The 21,100-nt window shown below is 44.9% G+C and overlaps 1 protein-coding gene across 2 annotated transcripts in view; it reads right to left on the bottom strand.

The window, feature by feature from the left end:
• LOC138245980 (proton channel OTOP2-like) overlaps positions 1–21,100 on the bottom strand; it is a 255,059-nt gene that overhangs the window by 153,788 nt on the left and 80,171 nt on the right. For both annotated transcript variants that reach the window (XM_069200101.1, XM_069200102.1), the window contains exon 3: positions 3,594–3,730. In XM_069200101.1, the coding sequence (XP_069056202.1) occupies positions 3,594–3,730 (137 nt within the window). The remainder of the gene's footprint in view (positions 1–3,593; positions 3,731–21,100) is intronic.

The raw sequence follows: 21,100 nt of genomic DNA, 5'->3' as shown, positions 1-21,100 counted from the left end.
TGATAGACTTCTAAATGAGGCTCATAGTGTTACTCATTAATCATCCAGGCCCATGCATTTGCTTCACTGTGCTGTAAAGATATAATATTGCTAGAGTTGGTGCTCTCTGGGAGGCCATTGACTTTGTTTTCCATTAGGGACCACAATATGAACAAAGGTGGTCCTATGCAGAAACAATCCATAATGTCCCATATGCACTGGAAGATATTTACTTTTACTAGCTTTGTTTTTCCCTGGAGTAAGACCCCCAACTTTGAGACTCTGGACCCGATTTTGAGTTTGGCAGACAGAAAACTCCATCTGCCAAACTCTCTGCCAAAGTTGATAAGAGTTTAAGTAAAATGTTCTGCCCACTGGCCAAGCAGGAAACAGGCTACAGCATTGTCTCCCTCTCATAATCAAGCCGGCAGCAATGCTGTAGCCTGCAGGGTGCACCAGCACCCTCACAATGTTCAGTGTCTGTTGAACATTGCGATGATGCTGGGCAAGGGGGCCCCTGCTCTGCCCAGTGCAGTTTCCCCCCCAGATCCCCCTGCACTCGTTCTCCGCTAGCATTTTCATGGCCGGAGGTACTGCCATGAAACTGCTGGTGGAGAAAGGGATCGTAATCCCCAGGTCAGCACTGCCCTGGCAGATTAGGACCGCCACCACCTCCAGACCACCGGGACCTCCGATCCTGGTGCACCTGGAGGTTCCCTGGTGGTCAGAACGCTAGGGTTGTAATGTGGCGCTCGGACCGCCACATTGGCGACGGTCCGATTGCCATCCATGAGACTGGTGGTCTAGTGACCGCCAGACTTGTAATGATCCCCTGTCTTGGGAAGACACGTAAATGTCATGTGCCCAACCTTAAATCGCAGTTGTGCTTTCCCTAAAGTGGCTAATTCCATGGAGGCAAAACATCTGCACAGACAGAAACTCTACTTTTGATTGGCTGGCCAGAGCAGGAGAGGGAGAGGCAATGTTTTGGCCCTAGGGATGCCATCTCCCTGGGCCCAAAGCACTTATTAGCATCTTGGGGGATCCTATCTTCCCTGGACCAAGGATGCCATACTGAGCACCACTGTGTTCTCCCTCCATCTGCGCCTACTCCTACACCCCGTGCCCATGACTGAAGAGGGGATGTGCCTTACCACACACCACCCATTAGGACACGGGCAGGAGAATACACAAGTGTGGATGGGCACAGGCACCTGGGACTTAAAAGGAAAAGGGTCAATAACAGTGCAGTGTGAGACTGCTCTACAGTGACAACAAAAGAAGCTGCACGGCTGTAGAGCCGCTAATAAAGAATTCATAAAAGCATGCCAAGGAGCACCCTTAAAAAATGCCCCATGAGGGCCTTATTTGCATATATTTTGATTTCTAAGGAGCCCCAACATGGGTAGGGACACCACCAAAGTTTTATCATGGTGCTGTGAGAACCTGCAGGAGGTGTACATAAGAAGTGCTTCACAATTTCAGCCTAACTCTCATGGGGTCTTGACACATGACCCTAGGGGAAACACACCTTACTGTTAAACACTGTCTGAGTTTCAGCTTTTGCTCTCAGATGTGGGAGTAGAGTGACCCCTTGTGGTTGGCTGCATTATGTAGCCAATAGAAGTAAAGATAAGCTTAGCACGTGTTATATTGCTTTGATTTTCAATGCCTAATTTAAAATGCTTTATTGACAATCTTAATGGCAAACGCTGCAATGCTTATGCTTATAGTGAACGCATTTTAATAGGAATGTTGATCCCAATCCCAATTTAGATCCCATGGCTTTTTAATGGTGGTATAATGGTAACTCATAAACTGTGGCTACTGATATTAATGTTATGACACCCTGCCAAAGCTAGTAGGCCTACCTTATACATAGTAACACCTCCCTGTAGTGTGATTTCCCATTTGATATGTGTGTGGTGGGAGGGTTACTGCGATTATGGGTTTCGTCGCCTGTATATATATATATATATATATATATATATATATATATATATATATATGAATATATCAAACACAGTTCCTTAGAATTTAAGGCTTCCAGCACTCCACGATGGTTTCACCAAAAAGAGTTATTGGAACAAACAGGAACGCGTTTCGGCGTGACCGCCTTTATCAACCTGCAGGCCGCCATTTTGGCCCCCCTTATATATCCCAAGTGCTATCATTCACTTAAAGCAATACAATACCTTGAAAAATAATATTAAAATATAACACAACGTGTAAATAAATCACTCATAAATATTAATAAAGCACTGAAAAATATTGACAAAACTCAATATATCTCGGAGAAACTATTGAATATATGTTATTAGAGAAATCAACCGTGTCACCACTAGTTTCTGTAGTTCATCCTTTTAGACATTTGTTAATTAGAGCAATCTCGTGTGGCCATTTAACCTGTCATGAGATTAATTAAATGACATTATATTTGTTCAAAAATTGTAAGCTTTTCTTAGCACTGAATGTGAACGCGTTCCTGTTTGTTCCAATAAATCTTTTTGTTTAAACCATCGTGGAGTGCTGGAAGCCTTAAAGAATTCTAAGGAACTGTGTTCAAAGTAAAGACGTGGTGGCATGCGTCATATTCCAGCACCATTGGCATTTAGGTGCAGAGAGAGAAACGCCAAACGAAGTGTTGATATATAAATATATATGCATATATATGTATATGATTTAATGCATAGTAATTAGTAGTGTGTGTGTGTGTGTAATAAATGTACTTTTCCATTTTAAAAGAAAAGGCACTGACTGGAAAATAATTTATTGAGGTTTGTTGCTATGTACCAGCAAATTGAGATTTATAAGTCAATATTTAGTTGTGAAACAAAATAGAGGTCTGGCGCTGGAAGAGCAGTTGTCATCTTGTCCTTTAATGGACAAGGTTAAAAAGTTGTGTGCATCTTTGCCAGCAAAGTAGTGCATGAGCTATTTCTTCACAGTTCTCACAGCTATTTTTTTTATAGTTGATATACAGTTCGTCACTCATGCATGCCATAGTGCTTCATGGAGGCATTTGATGCAGGACTGCTGTGAGGAAGGAAAGGCAGAAGTGCATAGTGTGACTGCATCTTCCCTCCTATGCCATCTCCTTCGATCCTATTATTCACAGTGAAGGTTTGGTGCGGGGAAGGGATCTCACTTTCATCATCAGTGGCTAGACTAGGGCACAGATGTGCTGTGCTTGCTACAGAACAGACCCCCCACATGAACCCTTCAGGCTGAAGTCCAGATTTATTGGCCCGATGTCCCACTGTCTGGCTTCCTCATTGCATATATGAGAGCACCGAATGAGGATCCTGCCTTAAGGAGTAATGCAGCAAGAGCAGCATAGGGAACATAGCAGCCCTTTTCGACTAAACAGAGTAGGTGTTTTTGGATAAAACCTTTAAGCCTCTCTTTGAAAGAAAACCGTTTACTTTAGGAACCAATTTGTGATGCATGCATCTTTTGAAGATAGTAAACAGTTAATGGTTCTGCCAAGGGATAGTGGATTTTGCATAGATTAGTGGGGAAATATTGGGGTTGGGTGTTAAATGGGATCCTAGATTGACTCTGACCCCTTAAGGCAGGGTCACATGGAAAGACAACAGCACCTCAGTTCTCACCTGAACGATGACAAACACACCTTGGATCACGGGGTAGATGATCATAAGCTTAGATGTACATCTCATGTAACCCAAATTGTGTCCGAGTTTGAATCCATCCAAAAGAAGCGTGCATATGCCAAAGATGACGAGGCCACCTGTAGAACAACAAAGAAGTTTCAGCATTTACTAACCTGCTCACATAATCAACAGTCACCTACAAAATCACAACTCATGCTTTTATACTTCAAGTTTTGAAAACCAGGCCATATCTGCCAAACATTCTCGACAGCTTAAGAAACAACCAACCAATGGATGCGGTCTACTCAGTGATGTGTAGATCAATACCAGTGCTTATTTTTAAACTATTTCAACTGAAGTACATGTCTCAAGTGGACAACTATTAATGTTTTTTATTTGCAGCTATTTTTACTTGTAGCAAATCTACGCCTTCTTGTCTTGCAGAGGCAATAGGCATTCTCATTTAGTGACTAACTCTTTCGCTTTTCCACCTGTGTATATGGATGATGAACAATGAGGTCTTCCCATATTGAGACATTTCCAGGGTGGATGTGGGTGCAAGATGCATAAATACTGTAGTACATTTTACCACATCTACCATAAGATTCCGAACCTATGTGTAGGTTAATGTTGTCTTGGTAATGGCAGAGGGTTAATATGCAGGTGTGGTGTGGAAAGCACCTGATTTTGTCAAAGCAGATGACAGGGTCTGATTCAGAACTTGCCAGACAGGTTACTCTGTGACCTTCAGGAGACTCCTCAAGACCTGGCTGTTCGGGCAGTAGCGGCTTCCCTTCCACCCGATCCCCTCAAGCGCCTTGAGATCCTCACGGGTGAGTAGCGCGCTCTACAAATGCACTGAATGATTGATTGATTGAACGGTGACAGATGTCATGCCGAAATCTGAATCCCATTAGATATAACGGGATTTAGATTTCGGCGGATGGGACATCTGTCACCACTGTGACGAAGTAACCTGTCCGGCAAGTTCTAAATCATGACCAGAGTCACCCCATAAGAATGAGAAATGCTGAAAGGTAAAATGCAAATGCTCTGCTGTAACTATGCTCCACAATATATAATGCAGTTCGATGTATAGTTCCCTCACTAGTGCCTCCACTTCAAGATTATTAACTACCATATGTCATCAGCATTTAAAACGTTAAGCATTTAAGTAAAACATGCAGGAAAGAGTTTGTATTATGTCATGTATTTTAAACTTTACTTCATATGTTTAAACATGAAACAAATGCAGACTTTGCTGCATAAGCATTTAAATAAAACCATGCAGGAAAGAGTTTGTATTATGTCATGTATTTTAAACTTTACTTCATGTGTTTTAACATAAAACCAATGCAGACTTTGCTGCATAAATGGGGAAAAAAACATTGTCCCTTTCTAGCTCAGTGTGGATGGCACTCTCCTAATAATATGCTTGTATATACCTACAGAGCAACACTCCTAGTTGCATGCCAACAGGGGAGGCCAATAAACAAGTTGTGTCTGTGCTGCAGAATTTCTGCTCTTCTTTAGAGTTCTGTCTCACGTGCGGACAGATGGAGGCTGATAATGATGTGTAGTAAAATAGTAAATGAAAGTGGAGACACAAAGACCAGAGGGGTGTTTAAGCTACAAAAGTGTCACTACTGGTAACATCTTTACAATTGTTCGTGATCACAAATTTTAGAATTGTTGCTTATTACAATGAAAGTAGTAATAGTGATTCTTCTGAGACCCTGGAAACAAGTCAGGATCCCAGAGAAGGAGAGCCTGTGCTCCACAAAGCGAGATGTTATGCATGCCTTTTGACCTTTGGAGTATCCAAAGTCAACTGGCATTTGAAAATTAGTCAAAGAAATGAATGGAGGTTGAGCATTTTTGGAGGCTGAGGAAGATTTTCAGTCACCTTGCCCTTAGAAGGCAATACACATGAAGAATGGGTCCAGGGAGGGTGACACACTTCCAAATGAGGGTGAGTGGGAAGTATGTGCTAAAGGGAAGGAAATTGTAGCTCAGAAGGAAAAGAAGGGTGAAAAATGTATGATGCAGTATGGAGTCTGTATCTTAAATAAAAAGTGCTGGTAGGGCTGGAATAGAATCAGACAAGTCTGCAGGCTGAGCTCCAAAAAGCCAGTGAGTCTGGAGTACAGTCAGTCACCTGCCAGGGTGACATCTCTTTCAAAACAGTACAACCCAAAAAATGGGCATCCAAGCACAGATGAGCCAGTCAAAGTAGTCAGGATGAAAGCAGCAGTGACTTACGAAACTTTGAAAATGGGCATTTTAATTGAGTATTGTAACTGGAAGCGAGTTTCATAACTTTGTTCAGTAGTGTCAAAATAGAGTGCCACCACCTACAGCTTTATTGACTCTGTGAGACTCTAAAACTCCTTGGTTTTTAGTGATGTGGTAAGGGTGAATATAGCAGAGTAACACAAAGCAGGCTGACTTGCTCTTGTGCTGTTGTGGCAGCCTCCTACCAAGCACTTGTCTCTCAGCCTCACATGTGCAGGGTGCCCCCTCTAGCTGGGATACGAGTTTACTGGGGCTCACCCAAATTATGCTTCTCTGTCTTTGAGAACCTGAGAGGCCGTAGGGATGTGAAACATTATCAATTTTTGGCTTCCTTCAGTCTAGCAGGAGTAGGTGGAATCAGGACCTTTAAGAGTTTGGTTAGTTTCTGCTCAGGTTGCCAGCTTTGATGGCTCTTTCACATCTTTCCTGCTTCATTGTTGTATTTTTTCAGCTGTAGACAGTATAACATAAATAAAACGTCAAAATAAATAAATCAAAATAAAATTGTGCAAGGCTACTGCTTTTGCCACCAAGTCCCATTCTTGCCCTTTTGGTATCCTTTTACCCATTCAACAGCATTCTGCCTGGCACATGTCGCTGCATGGATTAATGAGCCTTTTCTACAACATCCCACTGCCCTTGTAGCTAAGCTGGTAAGTCCTTATTCTAAATATAATGTGTGTGCCTCTCTCTCTTGGATATCCTTATCCATCACACTAATCAGCTGGTGAGCTTCGATAACCTGACCTCAGTGGTCATCACACATGACATGAAAACACTTCACATACAGGCACATATAGACTGAAAAGTGAAACAACACCATCCAACCCCACAACCTACTCGATGCAACTGGCTATCTGTGTGGGTAAGTGCTTCAGTTTCCCACATAGGGGTGATAAGCTCTGGCCCGGGCAGGCACTGCTGGCTGTTTTTCCAGTGCTCTCCAGAGAGGGGACTGTTTTTTCTGCTGGTGGGTGCCAGTTTGTTGCTGGGGGAAGGGATGGCTGTTTTTCCTGCCTGCAATGCTTTAATGCTTTAAAAATAAACTATGCAAAACAAATGGTTTTAACCCATTCTGTGCGTCGGATGGCTGGGTGCTCCCCCCATGGGTCGGTCCAAAATATGGGACCCGCCAGGTATGGCAGCGAAAGCGCTTCTGCTGCCACCCCTCCCCCAGCAATCTGATGACGATGCACACCCTGGCGTCATCAGAGCAGGCCGGAGGCACTGAAAGCCATTTGTTTCCAATGAGTCAGGAGACAACAGGTACGTGCTCCTCCTGGGAGGGGTGGGGGCTTAAAAAAAACATCAGTGGAAAATAAAAGAGTACTCCTGCTGCACAATCCCGCTTTGGGTCACGATCGTGCAGCAGGGATACTCACTAGGCCATCAGGGATTTTTGTTTGTGTGTGTTATTTTGCACTTTGGGAAGTGGCACCTTGGGCAAGGGTCGCTCCCCTTTGGGGGAAAGTATTTTGGGGACAGACTAACCATTGTTTTAGGCCAATCTGCCCCCAAGGGGGAGGCAGAAACCACTTGGCCACCATGGATTTTGAATTCTGGCCATGTTGGGGAGTGGTCCCTTGGTCAAGGGTTGATCCCCTTTAGGGGGCAAATATTTTGGCAGTTACTCATTTCTGTCCCCGTTCGGGCATATTGGCCATTTTTTAGGCCAGTCTGCTCCCAAGGAGAGGCAGAAAACCACTAGACACCAAGAACAGTTTCTGAATTTTTGGTGAAATAGAGCTTGGTTGACATCTGGGTGTACTGGCATTTGGCTGGCTGTGTGTACTGGCATTTGGCTGGCGGTGTGCCTGGACTGGCGCTTGGCTGCAGGTGTGCATGGACTGGCGTTTGGATGGAGGTGTACGTGACCTGGCGCTTGGGCGGTGGTGTGTGTAGGCTGGTGCTTGCGTGGCAGGGCGGCGCATCATTTGCATTTGTGATCATGATGTTTTATTTATCCTTTTTATTCTAGTGCAAAGTGTTTGATTTCTTTGCTCTGACTCCTGCTTGCAGTTTTGCACTGATAGATCTGTAGTTTGCATAGTTGCATGCGTTTGGTATTTTAAACATTTTTGTACTGCTTACTCCAAACGAGTATCATTGCCATGCATGAATTAGTTTATTATAAAGGGTGTAATAACAGCAGATTATTTAGCTTATTTTTTTATATGTAAATTTTCCTTGGATTTGTGCATGATGTGTATTGTGTTGTCTTATGTGCAATTTTATTTTGTTTTTCCTTTTCAGTGGGATATCGTTTGTTCTTGCTGTGAGTTTGCAGAGTAGATGCTGGTGACTCTAGCTGTCTCTGGCAAGTGAGTGGTATTGCTTTTAAGTATTCAGGTCTTTGTTATAAAGCCACCTGTTATTTATTACTTATTTTATAAAGTGTTTGTTGCCGTTGACTTATCTGTCAAGTTACTTTTATTAATAAAGATTATGGCTAGCTGCTGGATTAACACTCAGCAGGTTGTTGGTATGCGTTTTTATTCTTCTGACCATGCTCATGAGACTGACTTTGCATCTGAGGCAGAATAGGAAGTGCAAGATTCTGGCAGTGTATTTTCTGTCTGAGAGGAATCTTTTGATGATGAAACCACTCTCAATGCGGAGGAATTGACTGTTATAGAGGAGGATACTGATGTGCCAATAATGCAGTAAGAGGCATCTGGATTGCAGCCTGGGGCGGAAAGACTTCTCATTGGAAGAGCTGAACTCTGCGTTGCCCCAAACATGGCACAGCCGGCGTCACTTCCTTTAGTGGCGTTGCAGGATGTAGAGTGAATACTGCAAACTTTTTGCCTATAACTTTGTTTCAGTTGTTTATGGTGGACATATTTTTTGATGAGATTGTTGAACAGATTAATTTGTATGCTGACCAGTATATGAGGGACAACAGTGCCAGACTTAAGCCCCACTCTAGAGCTACCAGATGGACTCCCACAAATCTGGCTGACTTGAAGTTCTTGGGTTTAACTTTTTTGATGGGCTTTATAAGAAAGCTGTTGCTGTCTTCATATTGGTCTAACAGTCCGTTGATGGCAACGGCCAAATTCCCTGCAATCATGAGCTATGATTAATATTCGCTTATGCTTTGGATGCTGCATTTTGTTGATAATGCTTCAGCGTTGCCACAAGATCACCCTGATTGTGACCATCCTTTTAAGGTTCGGCCTGTCCTTGATCACTTTGTAGATCAGTTTTCAGAGATCTGTGTTCCAGGGAAAGAAATAGCTGTGGATGAATCTGGTCCTGTTCAAGGGCCATTTAGTTTTTAGGCTGTACATTTCTAGAAAAAGGGAACGTTATGGAATTAAGATGTATATGCTGTCTAAGAGGAGTACAGTATATGTCTGGAATTTCAGGCTGTCTAAAAATTCAGTCGGTACACTGGTAGGGATTCCACTATTGACCCTCCTGGGTGTCCATCCACTCTCGGAGTTAGTGGAAGAATTGTGTGGGAACTTGGTGGAGGACTTTTAAACTAAGGTTACCATTTATATGTAGATAACTTCTAAACTGGTTTGGAATAGTTCAAGGAATTGTTCAAAGTGGACACTGTTGATTGTGGCACAGCCTGCTCTAACTGTAAAGGTTATCCAAAAATGCTTGATGTAAAAAACTTGAGAGGGGACAGTGCCGTGCATAGTAATGAACAGACAAGAGAGATATCTACATGCTGACTACCATCCATGATAACAAACGCCAGTCCACACACTCAGTCAGCCACCAGTTGTTGTGATTGCTGTGTCAGGCATGTGGGAGTAAGAAAGTGATGGGCCCTTGACTGGCACTGTCTATTGATGTGAGTCTTGTAATGTGCTGGGCCTGCGGCTGGCAGTGTGAATGGCCTTGTATGTGTCATGAATGAAAGGTGTGTGAATGGTCTGTAAAGCGGTTGTTGCCTTTCGCAGCTTTACAGTTCAGGAGCTGTGAATCATTGGTTCGGTATTTTAACCTTTCAATTATTATCAGTGTATTTCATATTTGTGAAATTTCTTGTTAGTACAATTTTACATTTTGAACCTTCACTCAACATTGTGCCAAATCCTACCAGTATGTGTGTGTACTTGAGGATTAGATGGTTGTGCATTAATACTAGTCTTTTCTGTTTTTCTCTGCCAGGCTGTACATTGCCTGTAGGGAAAATCTACCAACTCTAGATATGTTTGAGTACTCGACACCCATGGGAGTACAGGGTGGTATGCCTTTCTTTGATCCCAACAAGTTTTCTTTCCAACAATGGCCTGAAAACCTTAAAATGTGACTAAAATCACACATTGTCCTTGCATTTCTGTGCCATATTCTTCCAGAATCAGAAAGAAACCACAAAATTCCTAACACTCAGTGTTTCCGCACTTGTCCTAATAAAAATGCTGCCCCACTTGTGTGGCTGGGTCTAGTGGCTGCGACAGGAACTGATCAAACCAGCATCACTGGGAGTCCTTGCAAAGGGACCCTCCTTGATCTCGGTTTAATTTGTTCTGGTGCAGGCACTAGAACTAGCCACACAAGTGAGTTACCATTTTTATTGGGAGACTTAGGGGAATGCCAGTGGATGGAAGTTTGTGGCTTCTCATTGGAATCTAGAACTTTCCCTCACGGAAATGTGACGAAAATGTGTTTGTAGTCAAAGTTTAGGGTTTGCAAAGGATTCTGGGTAACTAAACATGGTGATAGCCATGCAAGTCAGCCCACCATATATACCCCTGTTTCTAGTTTTCAAAAATGTACAGGTTGGCTAGGTTTCCCTTGGTGGCAGCTGAGCTAAGGTCCAAAATCTAGAACTACCCACATTGAAAAAAGGGAGCCCATTTTGGGTGGAAAAAAGCATTGTGTCCATGTTGCATTTTGGGTCGTTTCCTGTCTCAGGCACTAGGCCTACCTACACAAGTGAAGTACAATTATTTTGGGTGACTTGGGTGAATGCTGGGTGGAAAGACGTTTGTGGCTCCTCACAGATTCTAGAACTTTCCATCACAGAAATGTGAGGAAAATGTGTTTTTCTAGTCAAAGTTTGAGGTTTGCACAGGATCCTGGGTAACTAAACATGTTGACAGCCAGGCAAGGCAGCACACCCTGGATAGCCCTAGGAGTCTAGTTTCCAAAAATGCACAGGTTTGCTTAGTTTCCCTAGGTGCCAGCTGAGCTACGGTCCAAACCCTAGATCTACCCACATTGAAAAAAGAGGGTCAGTTTGGGTGGGAAAATGTGCTGTGTCGATGTTGTGTTTTGGGCCATTTCCTGTCATGGGCACTAGTTCTATCCACACAAATGAGGCTCAATTTTTATTGGGAGACTTGGGGAATGCCAGATGGAAGGAAGTTTGTCACTTCCAATGGATTCTAGAACCTTCTATCCCAGAAATGTGAGGAAAATGTACTTTTTAGTCAAAGCTTGAGGTTTGCAAGGGATTCTGGGTAACTAAACGTGGCAAGTGCCATGCAAGTTAGCCCACCCTGCATACCCATAGATGTCTAGCTTTCAAAAATGTATAGGTTGGCTAGGTTTCCGTAGCTACCAGCTGAGATAGGGTCCAAAACGTGGAGCTACCCAAATTGGAAAAAGAGGGTCAGACTTCGGTGGAAAAATGTGCTGCGTCCATGTTGCGTTTTGGGCCGTTTCCTGTTGTGAGCACTAGGTCTACCCAGATACGTGAGGTACTACTTTTATCAGGGAGACCTGGGGCAACATAGAATAGTAGAACATTTGTTATTACCAATTGGATTTCTCTGCATTTGTGCCTTTCAAATGTAAAACACTGTCTAAGAAAGATGACATTTTGAAAAATACCCTCCAAATCATAAGCTAGTATGAGTACCCACAAGCTGAGCAATGTATAAATATCCACTGCTCCTAAACTCTACACCTTGTGCCCATTTCAGAAATACATAAGTTTTCTTGATACCCATTTTTCACTCTGCCTATTTCACTATAAGAATTGGTCTTTACTCTGTACTCAATGAAAACCCATTGAATGGTGCAGCACAAATGTTTGCTCTTAGTTCTTGGGTTCTTGGAGAAATACAAACCCTGTATATCCCCGCAACCAGAGGCGTCTATCAGCGTAAGGGTATATTGCCTTTGTCAATTAGCTATCATGACAAAAAGTTACAGGTGAAAATGTTGTCACAAATGCATGTTTTTTCTTACTGATTTTCAATATTTTCTTATTTCAACAGTTATTTTCCTTGGGAATACGTTGAAAGATCTACACATATGACCCCTTACTGAATTTGCAATTTTGTCTAGTTTTTTTACATGCTTAGTTTTTCTGAATCACCCATGGGTTTCATACTGGTTTCCACCACAAACTATAAGTAGGCTGAAAGCATAGAAAATAGGGAAAATAGGCTACCTCCTAGAAAATGCCAAAACTGTGGCATAAAATTAGTTTTTTTCATTCAGTTCTCCATGTTCCTGAAATCTGGGAAGATGGTGACTTTAGTACAGCAAACCGTTCATGGATGTCATTTTCATAGAAAAGACAGACACTTTTATGTGGAGCACTTTTTTCCTATTTTTTTTTTTAACTCAAAATGTTGCTATATTTTGTATTACATTCTCAGTCCCCTCCAGGGGAATCCACAAAACCTGGATATCTTTAGAATCTCCAGGATGTTGGAAAAAATGACGCAAATTTGGCATGGATAGCTTATGTGGAAAAAAAGGTATGGAGCCCAAAGCGCAAACTACCCCAAATAGGCAAAAAAGTGCTCAGTACTGGCGGGTGGTGTGGATGCCCAGCAGCAAAGGGGTTAAAGCATGCTCTTTCAGACCATGCTCATTTAAAAAACATTTTTTTGCATTTGACTTCTGTCTCCTGCAGGTTTGCCAGGAGCAGCACTGTCCTTCAAGACTTTAGGGGGAGGAAAGTTGAGGGATCTGCTCTTGCTTGGCTCAGAGAGTCCAGTACATATGATAAAGGGTCTGCAAAATTCAAAACTGCATTTCTTTATAATATGACTGTTGCAAAACATTTCACTTTAGAATATTACATTATACCATTGAATTGAATGGCAGTTTCTAGTATTGATAAAGTCTAAACATGAACTTAGATACATCATGCCTTGGCAATGATGCTATTGGCGAACCAAGGGGAAGTCAGCTGTCTTTTGCACACTCTTCGTGGGTGGCCTAGGGTGTTCCTATGGATGGAGTAACATTTTGGGGCCAGACGTATCACCTTTAGAAATAGTGATTACCCAATTGTGATTCTCTGTGAATCACAATTAGGTAATCACTATTCTTAATGTATAAAACTCATAGAGTTTCAGTGAGCGTTTCCTAATGGGTTGCAAATCGACCTATCTCATTAATATTAATGAGGTAGGTTGCAATTTGTGACCTATTAGACACCTCAAAAATACCAGGGATGGTGGCCTGCCGTGGTCAGCAAACCACCATGTCTGTGATTGCTTTTAAATAAAGCAATATTTGTTTTAAATGCAGCCCTTTTTCCTTAAAGGACAATGGGTTGCGTTTGAAAAAAAGAAAAATGAAAAGTTTTCTTTTAATTTTTTAAGAGTAGGCAGTTGTCCATGTGTGGAGCTAGAATAAGTATGGACTACTCTTACAGATTCTGTCCCTGATCTAAGTGTTTGAGAGAAGTTTGCATGCTCCTTGATAGATGAGTGTGTGTTCTTTGTGTATGTGACAGAAGCTTGCACTACTGCCCTGTGTTAGTCCTCTTTTGTGAGAGGGAACCTGATTCTGGGTCTGCCCTTTGGTGCACTTCTTTAAAGTGTAGGGAGAAAACTTGCATAGCTGCAACCAGGTACTGTATTTGTTATGTGTTTGTGTGTGAGTCAATCTTGCATTGGTGCCTTCCAGTGCTGTCTTTGATTGGAGTGTTTCACTCAAGCCAGCAGTGCTCCCTATAGTCTATCCGTTGCTGCTTAGTGCAACACTTTTCCCATGGCTTTGAGGAAAACCTACTCTGCTCTTGGGCAGAGCCTTTGTGTTATACTTGTCAGCAAGGGACTGCATGACCTTCTGCTGCCTGTGATGTGTCTGTTTTGCGTGTTTGCAGCAACCATTTGCTTTACCATGCCCTCTCCATATTACAATACTAATTACATAGCTGTATGCCCAGTGGGAAAATATTTCCCAGATCTGTTGCAATATTAATGAGCTACAGGGACTGCTGCCGTAGCTGGGTGAGTTCATAGTACTGTACTTGGCAGGTGTCTCTATTACCCAGTTCAATCCTTCTTTTTATAGTTGTTTTAGGTTTTGAACATGTGAGCTGCAGGTTGGGCAAAGGTCTCAAGAGCAGGCATTTTAGCTCACTGAGCTATTTTCCCAGGCAGCCTTGAGGTTCTTATCAGGGGGGCACGCAGAAAGGTAAAATATCTACAAAAGTGTATGTTAAGATATAGGCCCTCATTACGAGTTTGGTGGTATTTGGGCAAGACCACTGTGCAAAATGGCAGCGGTGACGGAATAGCAACTGCCGGATTACGAGTTACAAAACACAAACCGCCAAAATACAGACACAAAACCAACAATTCCAGGCCAACCCACAGCAAATGAGTGACTGATCAATCGCTGGGTCCGCCACGACGACACCATTCTGACCGCCATATTATGAATCAACCTCCAGCACAGTGGAACATGCACGGCGGCCACCGTAGGCGGTTCGCACCACTGCAGAACAAAAAGGCACTGGGGAAAGTAGCTAACAACACATTGGCTAGTTTAAATATCACATACCTAATAACCATACACACACCATGCTCACCTGACCATGCCACCACATAACCCACTCCCCCCAACAAGCTATTGCAACAAATACGAGTGCCCACACCCACACCCGAGATCAAGCACACACGAAACACAGAAAAGATCACACAGCACACATTGCATAAAGCAAGACTGCAGCCCACCAGCACACACAGCCTTTACTCCACCCGACATGCACAACACATTCCCACCCCACAACATGTCAAGCCAGAAGCACCCACGGTTCACCGACAATTAGTTGCAGGTCATGGTGGACGAGATCAACAAGATCATCAGAGTAGAGCCACAGCTCATGGGTGTCCAGGTACAACAAACAGCAATAGCCAAAAAGACAGAGTTATGGCAGAGGATCGTCAACAGGGTTGACACAGGTGGCAGACACCCACGCATAAGGGAGGACATTAGAAAGAGGTGGATCAACCTCAGGTGGAAGGTCTGGTCCATGTCCTCCAGGCAGAGGATAGCCAGTAACAAGACCGGTGGTGGGCCCCCACCACCTCCCCTCCAGCGGACTACCTGGGAGGAGAAGGTCCTGGACAACATGTACCCCGAGGGCCTGAATGGCATCAGCGGAGGGCTCGTCAGTGATAAGTCAGCAATACTCCCCAAGCACCAACAATCAATGCCCAGCATGCCACATCACCACTCACCAACCCACTGCATCCCACCCCACTGACTCTGTCCCAAACACCCCATGCCCCTCCTCTGCATGCCACACCACTCCACTCCCATCATCCCTACTCACACACCCCGAATGCACGGATGCCAACCACAATGTGAAGAACCACAGCTCCCACAATCCAATCCAAACCAATGTCTGCAGTGCAGCAGATGTTATTGCTAACACTGGGAAACAAGTTGAGCCACTGCATGCCTTCACAACAGCGCCACATTGACAAGAGTCACACAACTAACATCTACCGTATCCATCTAAAGGTACCATTGCCACTGACACCCTGCAGAGGATTCCAGGCTCAGACAGTCCTCCCCAGGATGAATGTCCCACAGGATGTCTGGATGAGGTTGACTTCTCTGGGCCATCTGGGGCCACTGGGCAGTCCACCAACGGCACACCCACCCTTTACATACCCATGTGGCAACAACACCACAGCCAGACCCAAAACACCAAACCTGTACCCCAGGGACTCATCATTCTGAGTTGTGCCCTGTAGTACAGCAGCCAGAGTCTCAAGTGCACCCACCCCAGACAATGATGGCCTTGTTGCTACTGGGAGTGGGCACATTGTGCCAGGGGCACAGGCACAGGAGGCTGGGGATAGTGGGAGGGGAACCGTGACACAAGGGTCAGGACTGCCACACCAACTGACTGCCCAGGAGGGTCTCAACCAAGTCCTGGGTGTGTACCAGCACACCCGGGATACAGTGGCCCAGATCCTCATCACGTGCAGGAGACCTAGCACCTGCAGGGGCAATACCATCAGGAGGCCATGCAACAGTGGCAGGCCCACAATGCCACCATGGCCTCCACTCCATTGTACGGGTGCTCAAGGACATGACCACTGTCATGCGTGAGTCCACCAGCAGTCCCCTACCACGGGCCACATCCCATCACACCCCTCCATGTCAGTGGCAGCCAGTGGCATGGAGGCCCGCCACAGGTCTCACAGGACACCAGCTTCCCTACCCCTATAGCTGAGGAACCCTCATGCAAGCGAGAATGTCCAAGTAGACATCCAGCCGGACATGATGCCCAGACCAAGACCACCTCCAGGAAGTGACCCTCTCTTGAACATTCTCCATTGTGTGTGACACCCTGTCAACTGTCCATATCTCTGTCTAGCCATAGCCAGCAGACTGGACCTGGACTAACTGCAGCTGGCCTTAACATTCTGATGATCACCGCCGCCATGACCTCAATCATCGCCCCTCACACTTGTACATCACAAATAAACTACAGCTGAGCACAGTCCATGTCTACGTGTTTATTTGCCATGTATGTGTATGGAACTGCCAATACATATTCAAGTGGCAACCCATCGCGCAGCACATCCATGGGAGGGTGACAGCGGGGGGAGCAAAATGGCGGGAGGTCAATCGTGGAGCAGGCAGTGGCTGGACATATGTGTCAATGGAGGCAATAGCCCAGGCAGGGAGCACAGAACACCTCAACATTGTCCCGAAAGGAGAGCAAGACAGGGATATGAATCACTGTGGGGGTCACAGATGCCAACCACACACAAATGCATTATAGGAACAGGTATCCAGATCAGATTTGCCAGACAGGTCCACAACCATATGGCCAGTAACAACACACATAAACAACACTTACCAACCCAATGGTCCAACCCTCACATCGCCTAGCGCCAGACCTGGCATCATACCCACTGCCACCAACAACAGTGTTCCACTGCCACCCAATGTCGACTCACAGGATGGATGCTGCACACATGCAACAACCCTGTGTGGCACACACATAGCGCCTGCAGTGGCAACTCAGGGAACATTCCACTTACACATTGATGACACTAGTGCACCAGCACAACACCTGCCTGACCATAAGCCTGACGGTACACTGTGACTACCTCTGTCATGGGCATATGTGACACTCCCCAACCCACCCAGAGTCAGTTCTGCAACCATCATCGTCAGTGGTCACAGACAACAGGTAGCATCAGGGTCAAGGCAAACAGTTGTAGAGAACACATACCACACAGTTTGCACATTCCTGCATCTCAGCCGAAGTAATGTCGAATCAGCTCCGCCCTGGAGTCTGCTGCATCCCCAGTCTTCTCTTCACCACTCCCCATATCCCCTTCATCAGCCACTGGCACAGCTACCCCCTCTTCCTAGTCCAGCAATGGGATGTTACGCATCAGGGCCAGATTGTACAGCATGCAGCGAGCCACAATGATCTGGCACACCTTCTGTGGGTTGTAAAGCAAGGCACCTCCCCAGTGACATGCACCGGAACCTGGCCTTCAGCAGACCAAAGCATCTCTCAGTGACCTGTCTGGTACGACTGTGGGCCTCATTGTAACTGTCCTCTGCAGCTGAGGTTGGACGCCTCATGGGTGTGAGGAGCCAGGGCAGGTTGGGATAGCCAGAGTCACCTGTGTGCATAGAGCAAAGATGCATATCAGGACCGGGAGGGCAATAAGGCAGGGACACAGGGTGAAGTGAGCTGAGGGGCACACACATGCAGGGGTACATACCGATGAGCCAGGCCCGGTCCCTCTGGCATGGTGCCATCATGTGTGGAATACTGCTGTTCCGCAGAATGTAGGAATCATGAACAGAGCCTGGGTACTTGGCCGTCACCTGGGAGATGTACTGGTCCGTGAGACAAACCACCTGCACATTGACGGAATGAAAGTTTTTGCGGTTTCTGTACACTTGTTCATTCCTCCTGGGTGGCACCAAGGCAATGTGGTCTGATCACTTTCTCTTATCATTTATTTTTCCTTATGATGTCTCCAGAGATCTTCAACCCAGGCTCACTACCTCTGGGCGTACTTGGTCGAAGCTGGTGCCAAGTATATGGTATACTGCACTTCGTGCCTCTTCTACGATTAGTGACTATTCCTCCCCTAATGCCGCAGATCTATTTGATAGCTGGATCTCTACCTCCCTGGATTCAGTTCTGCCCATTAAACTGAGAATAAAAAAACCTTCTCATAAGTCTAATCCATGGTTCTCGCCTTCTCTACTAGAACTTAGAAAGCATTGCAAAAAATTTGAGAGAATTTGGAGAAAAAACTACAGTCCTTCTGCCAAAGAAGCCTATAGGCAAGCTATTAGATCTAATCATTATAATATTAAGGCAGCTCAAACTGCTTATTATAGCAATAGAATAGAGAATTCCTCTAATTCCCAGAAAGAAATCTTTCAGATTTTTAAAGAGCTTACTATAACTCCTATGCCTGCTTCTCTGATAGAAGCTTCCACTACACATAGTAATTTACTAGCAACTCATTTTCAGGATAAGATTACTAAAATATACTCTGGTTTTCCTCCGTCCTCCCCTCAGGAGCTGTCAGATGAGCATGCTACGAACCCCCATCTTGCTGGGACTCCGTTAACTATTTTTTCACCCCTCACAGATGCTCTAACTCTTAAACTTCTCCCTAATATTAAATCTTGCTCCCCCCTGGATCCTGCCCCTCCTTCTATTCTCCTGAGGGCTGCAGACATTATTGTCTCACCACTGACGAAAATATTTAATAACTCAATGTCTTCAGGCACTCTCCCCCAGTTCTTCAAACATGCCATTATAAAACCTCTTCTGAAATGCCAAAGCTCGATCCCTCCTTTTTGGATAACTACAGACCTATCGCTCTCCTTCGTATTTTAGCTAAGATCCTGGAGAAACATGTAAATTTGTAACTGACCAGTTATCTTGAGAGCCATGAGCTCTTACATCCCACTCAAATGGGCTTCACAGCTCAACACAATACGGAGTCGGCGCTCCTTACTGTGACTGAGTCTGCTCGTCAACTTTTAGATCAAGGAGGTCATGCTGCTATCATCCTTCTTGATCTTAGTGCAGCCTTCGATACTGTTGATCACAGTCTCCTTTGCGACAGACTCTCTAAGATAGGGTTAGGAGGCATGGCTCTTTCTTGGCTTTCCTCTTTCCTCATAGGAAGATCTTTCCAAGTTTGGATCGCACTTTTTTGTCTGATACTGTCCCTCTGACTTGCGGAGTCCCTCAGGGCTCCTCCCTGAGCCCAACTCTTTTTAATATTTATTTATGATCTTTGGCTAAAGTAGTTACTCCCCATAACCTTTCAATGGTCACCTATGCTGATGGCACCCAATTAGTGGTATCTCTTTCTAGTACTGGGGATTCTTCTTCCGCTAACTTGGCCTGTTGTATGAAGGATATCGGTGATTGGATGACACAATCTAAACTTAAATTTAATGATGGTAAATCTGAGATACTGATTGTAGGCAACGGCCCCAATGCCTCTCCTTTAGCACTGCATTTGAAGGCCTTTAATAGTCTGCCTCCTCCAAAGGCGCAGGTAAAAAGCCTAGGTTTCTTGCTTGACCTTCGTTTGACGATGGAACTGCAAGTAAAAAGAATCTCTTCTGTCTGTTTCGGTCTTATCAGAGCTCTTAGGAAGATTTTCAATCTTCTACCTTTTACAGCTAGAAGAATTCTTATCCAAGCGTTGGTTCTTTCCCGCCTGGACTATGGGAATTCTCTTCATCTTAGTTCACCAGAGTACGTAATAAGGAGGCTGCAGATTGTGCAGAACTCGGCAGCTAGACTTCTTACTAACTCCCCCAGCACTTCTCTGCCAAACAGGCTCTTGTAGCACTTCACTGACTTCCGATTAAACAGCGTATTAATTTGAAATCTATGTGCATTACCCATAGAGCCTTACATAATAGGGGCCCGCTTTTCTTTAGAAGACGGATCTTTATTTATGTCCCCTCTAGACACTTGAGATCACTATCCACTCGTCAGATTTATATACCTCGTGTCAAGAGATTATGGGGAGGTAACTCTTTTACCATCAAGGCGGCCCGTCTCTGGAATGCCCTGCCCTCTGAACTTCGCCACGAACCATCAGAACTTCTTTTTAGGAAGAAGCTGAAAACTATCCTTTTTTGTAGTTAATCTGTTCTCTTTGGTCTTCCCGAGAGTCGTTGTGTACCTTTAGCGCTGGGATGCCCTAGGGTAGCTATGTGCTGTATAAATCCATAAAGCTAAACTAAACTAAACAATGTGGGTGCCGTCAACGGCACCTATGGCATGTGGGACGTGTGCCACAGTGTAGAACGCTGCCTTGACAGTGGGCAAACCGGGGGAACTAGATGTAGCTGGACATATGTTTAATCCCTCAGGACGTTGCTGAACATGGGCTGCGACATTCCACTTGCGAGGCCCACTGTGACCTGGAAGGAGCCTGAGGCAAGGTAGTGGAGGACTGACAACACCCGCACTGTGGGAGAAATGGCATTGGGATTGCAGGCAACAGATCCAGCTCCAACTGGGCCACTAGTTCCATAATGGTCACACTGTTCAGGTGCTATGTCTGGATGATGTGATGCTCCTCCAGGGTGGCAAGGTCTACTAGGGGCCTGTACACTAGTGCATTCCTCATCCTCAACCGTGCATAGTACCTGGGAACAGGGGAGAGGTGTTAACATGTTGTGCAGCATAGACGTATGATGCACTTAATTTCACACACATCACACAATCTAAATGTGAAATGGTTGCTTGTCTGCATGCATGGGAAAGGTGGAAATGAGATCATCCCTCCAGTGTTACACGTCATGGCGGTAGCTGGTCACGACCGCTATGCTACAGACCATTGGCTCACACTGTTGGCAATGGGAGGCAGGAGCCAATGGTGATTGCCGCCAGAGGTGACGGTGATGTCTGCAGCAGCCATCACCGTCATTTCATGTGGTCATACACACTTGACTCCTGAACCTCATGCACTGAAGACCTCCACTGTTGCTGTGTACTGACTCTGGCAGCCAAGATG

The sequence above is a fragment of the Pleurodeles waltl genome, chromosome 7, assembly GCF_031143425.1.
Source record: "Pleurodeles waltl isolate 20211129_DDA chromosome 7, aPleWal1.hap1.20221129, whole genome shotgun sequence".
Taxonomy (NCBI): Eukaryota; Metazoa; Chordata; class Amphibia; order Caudata; family Salamandridae; genus Pleurodeles; species Pleurodeles waltl.
This window is presented reverse-complemented; position numbering and strand designations above follow the sequence as displayed.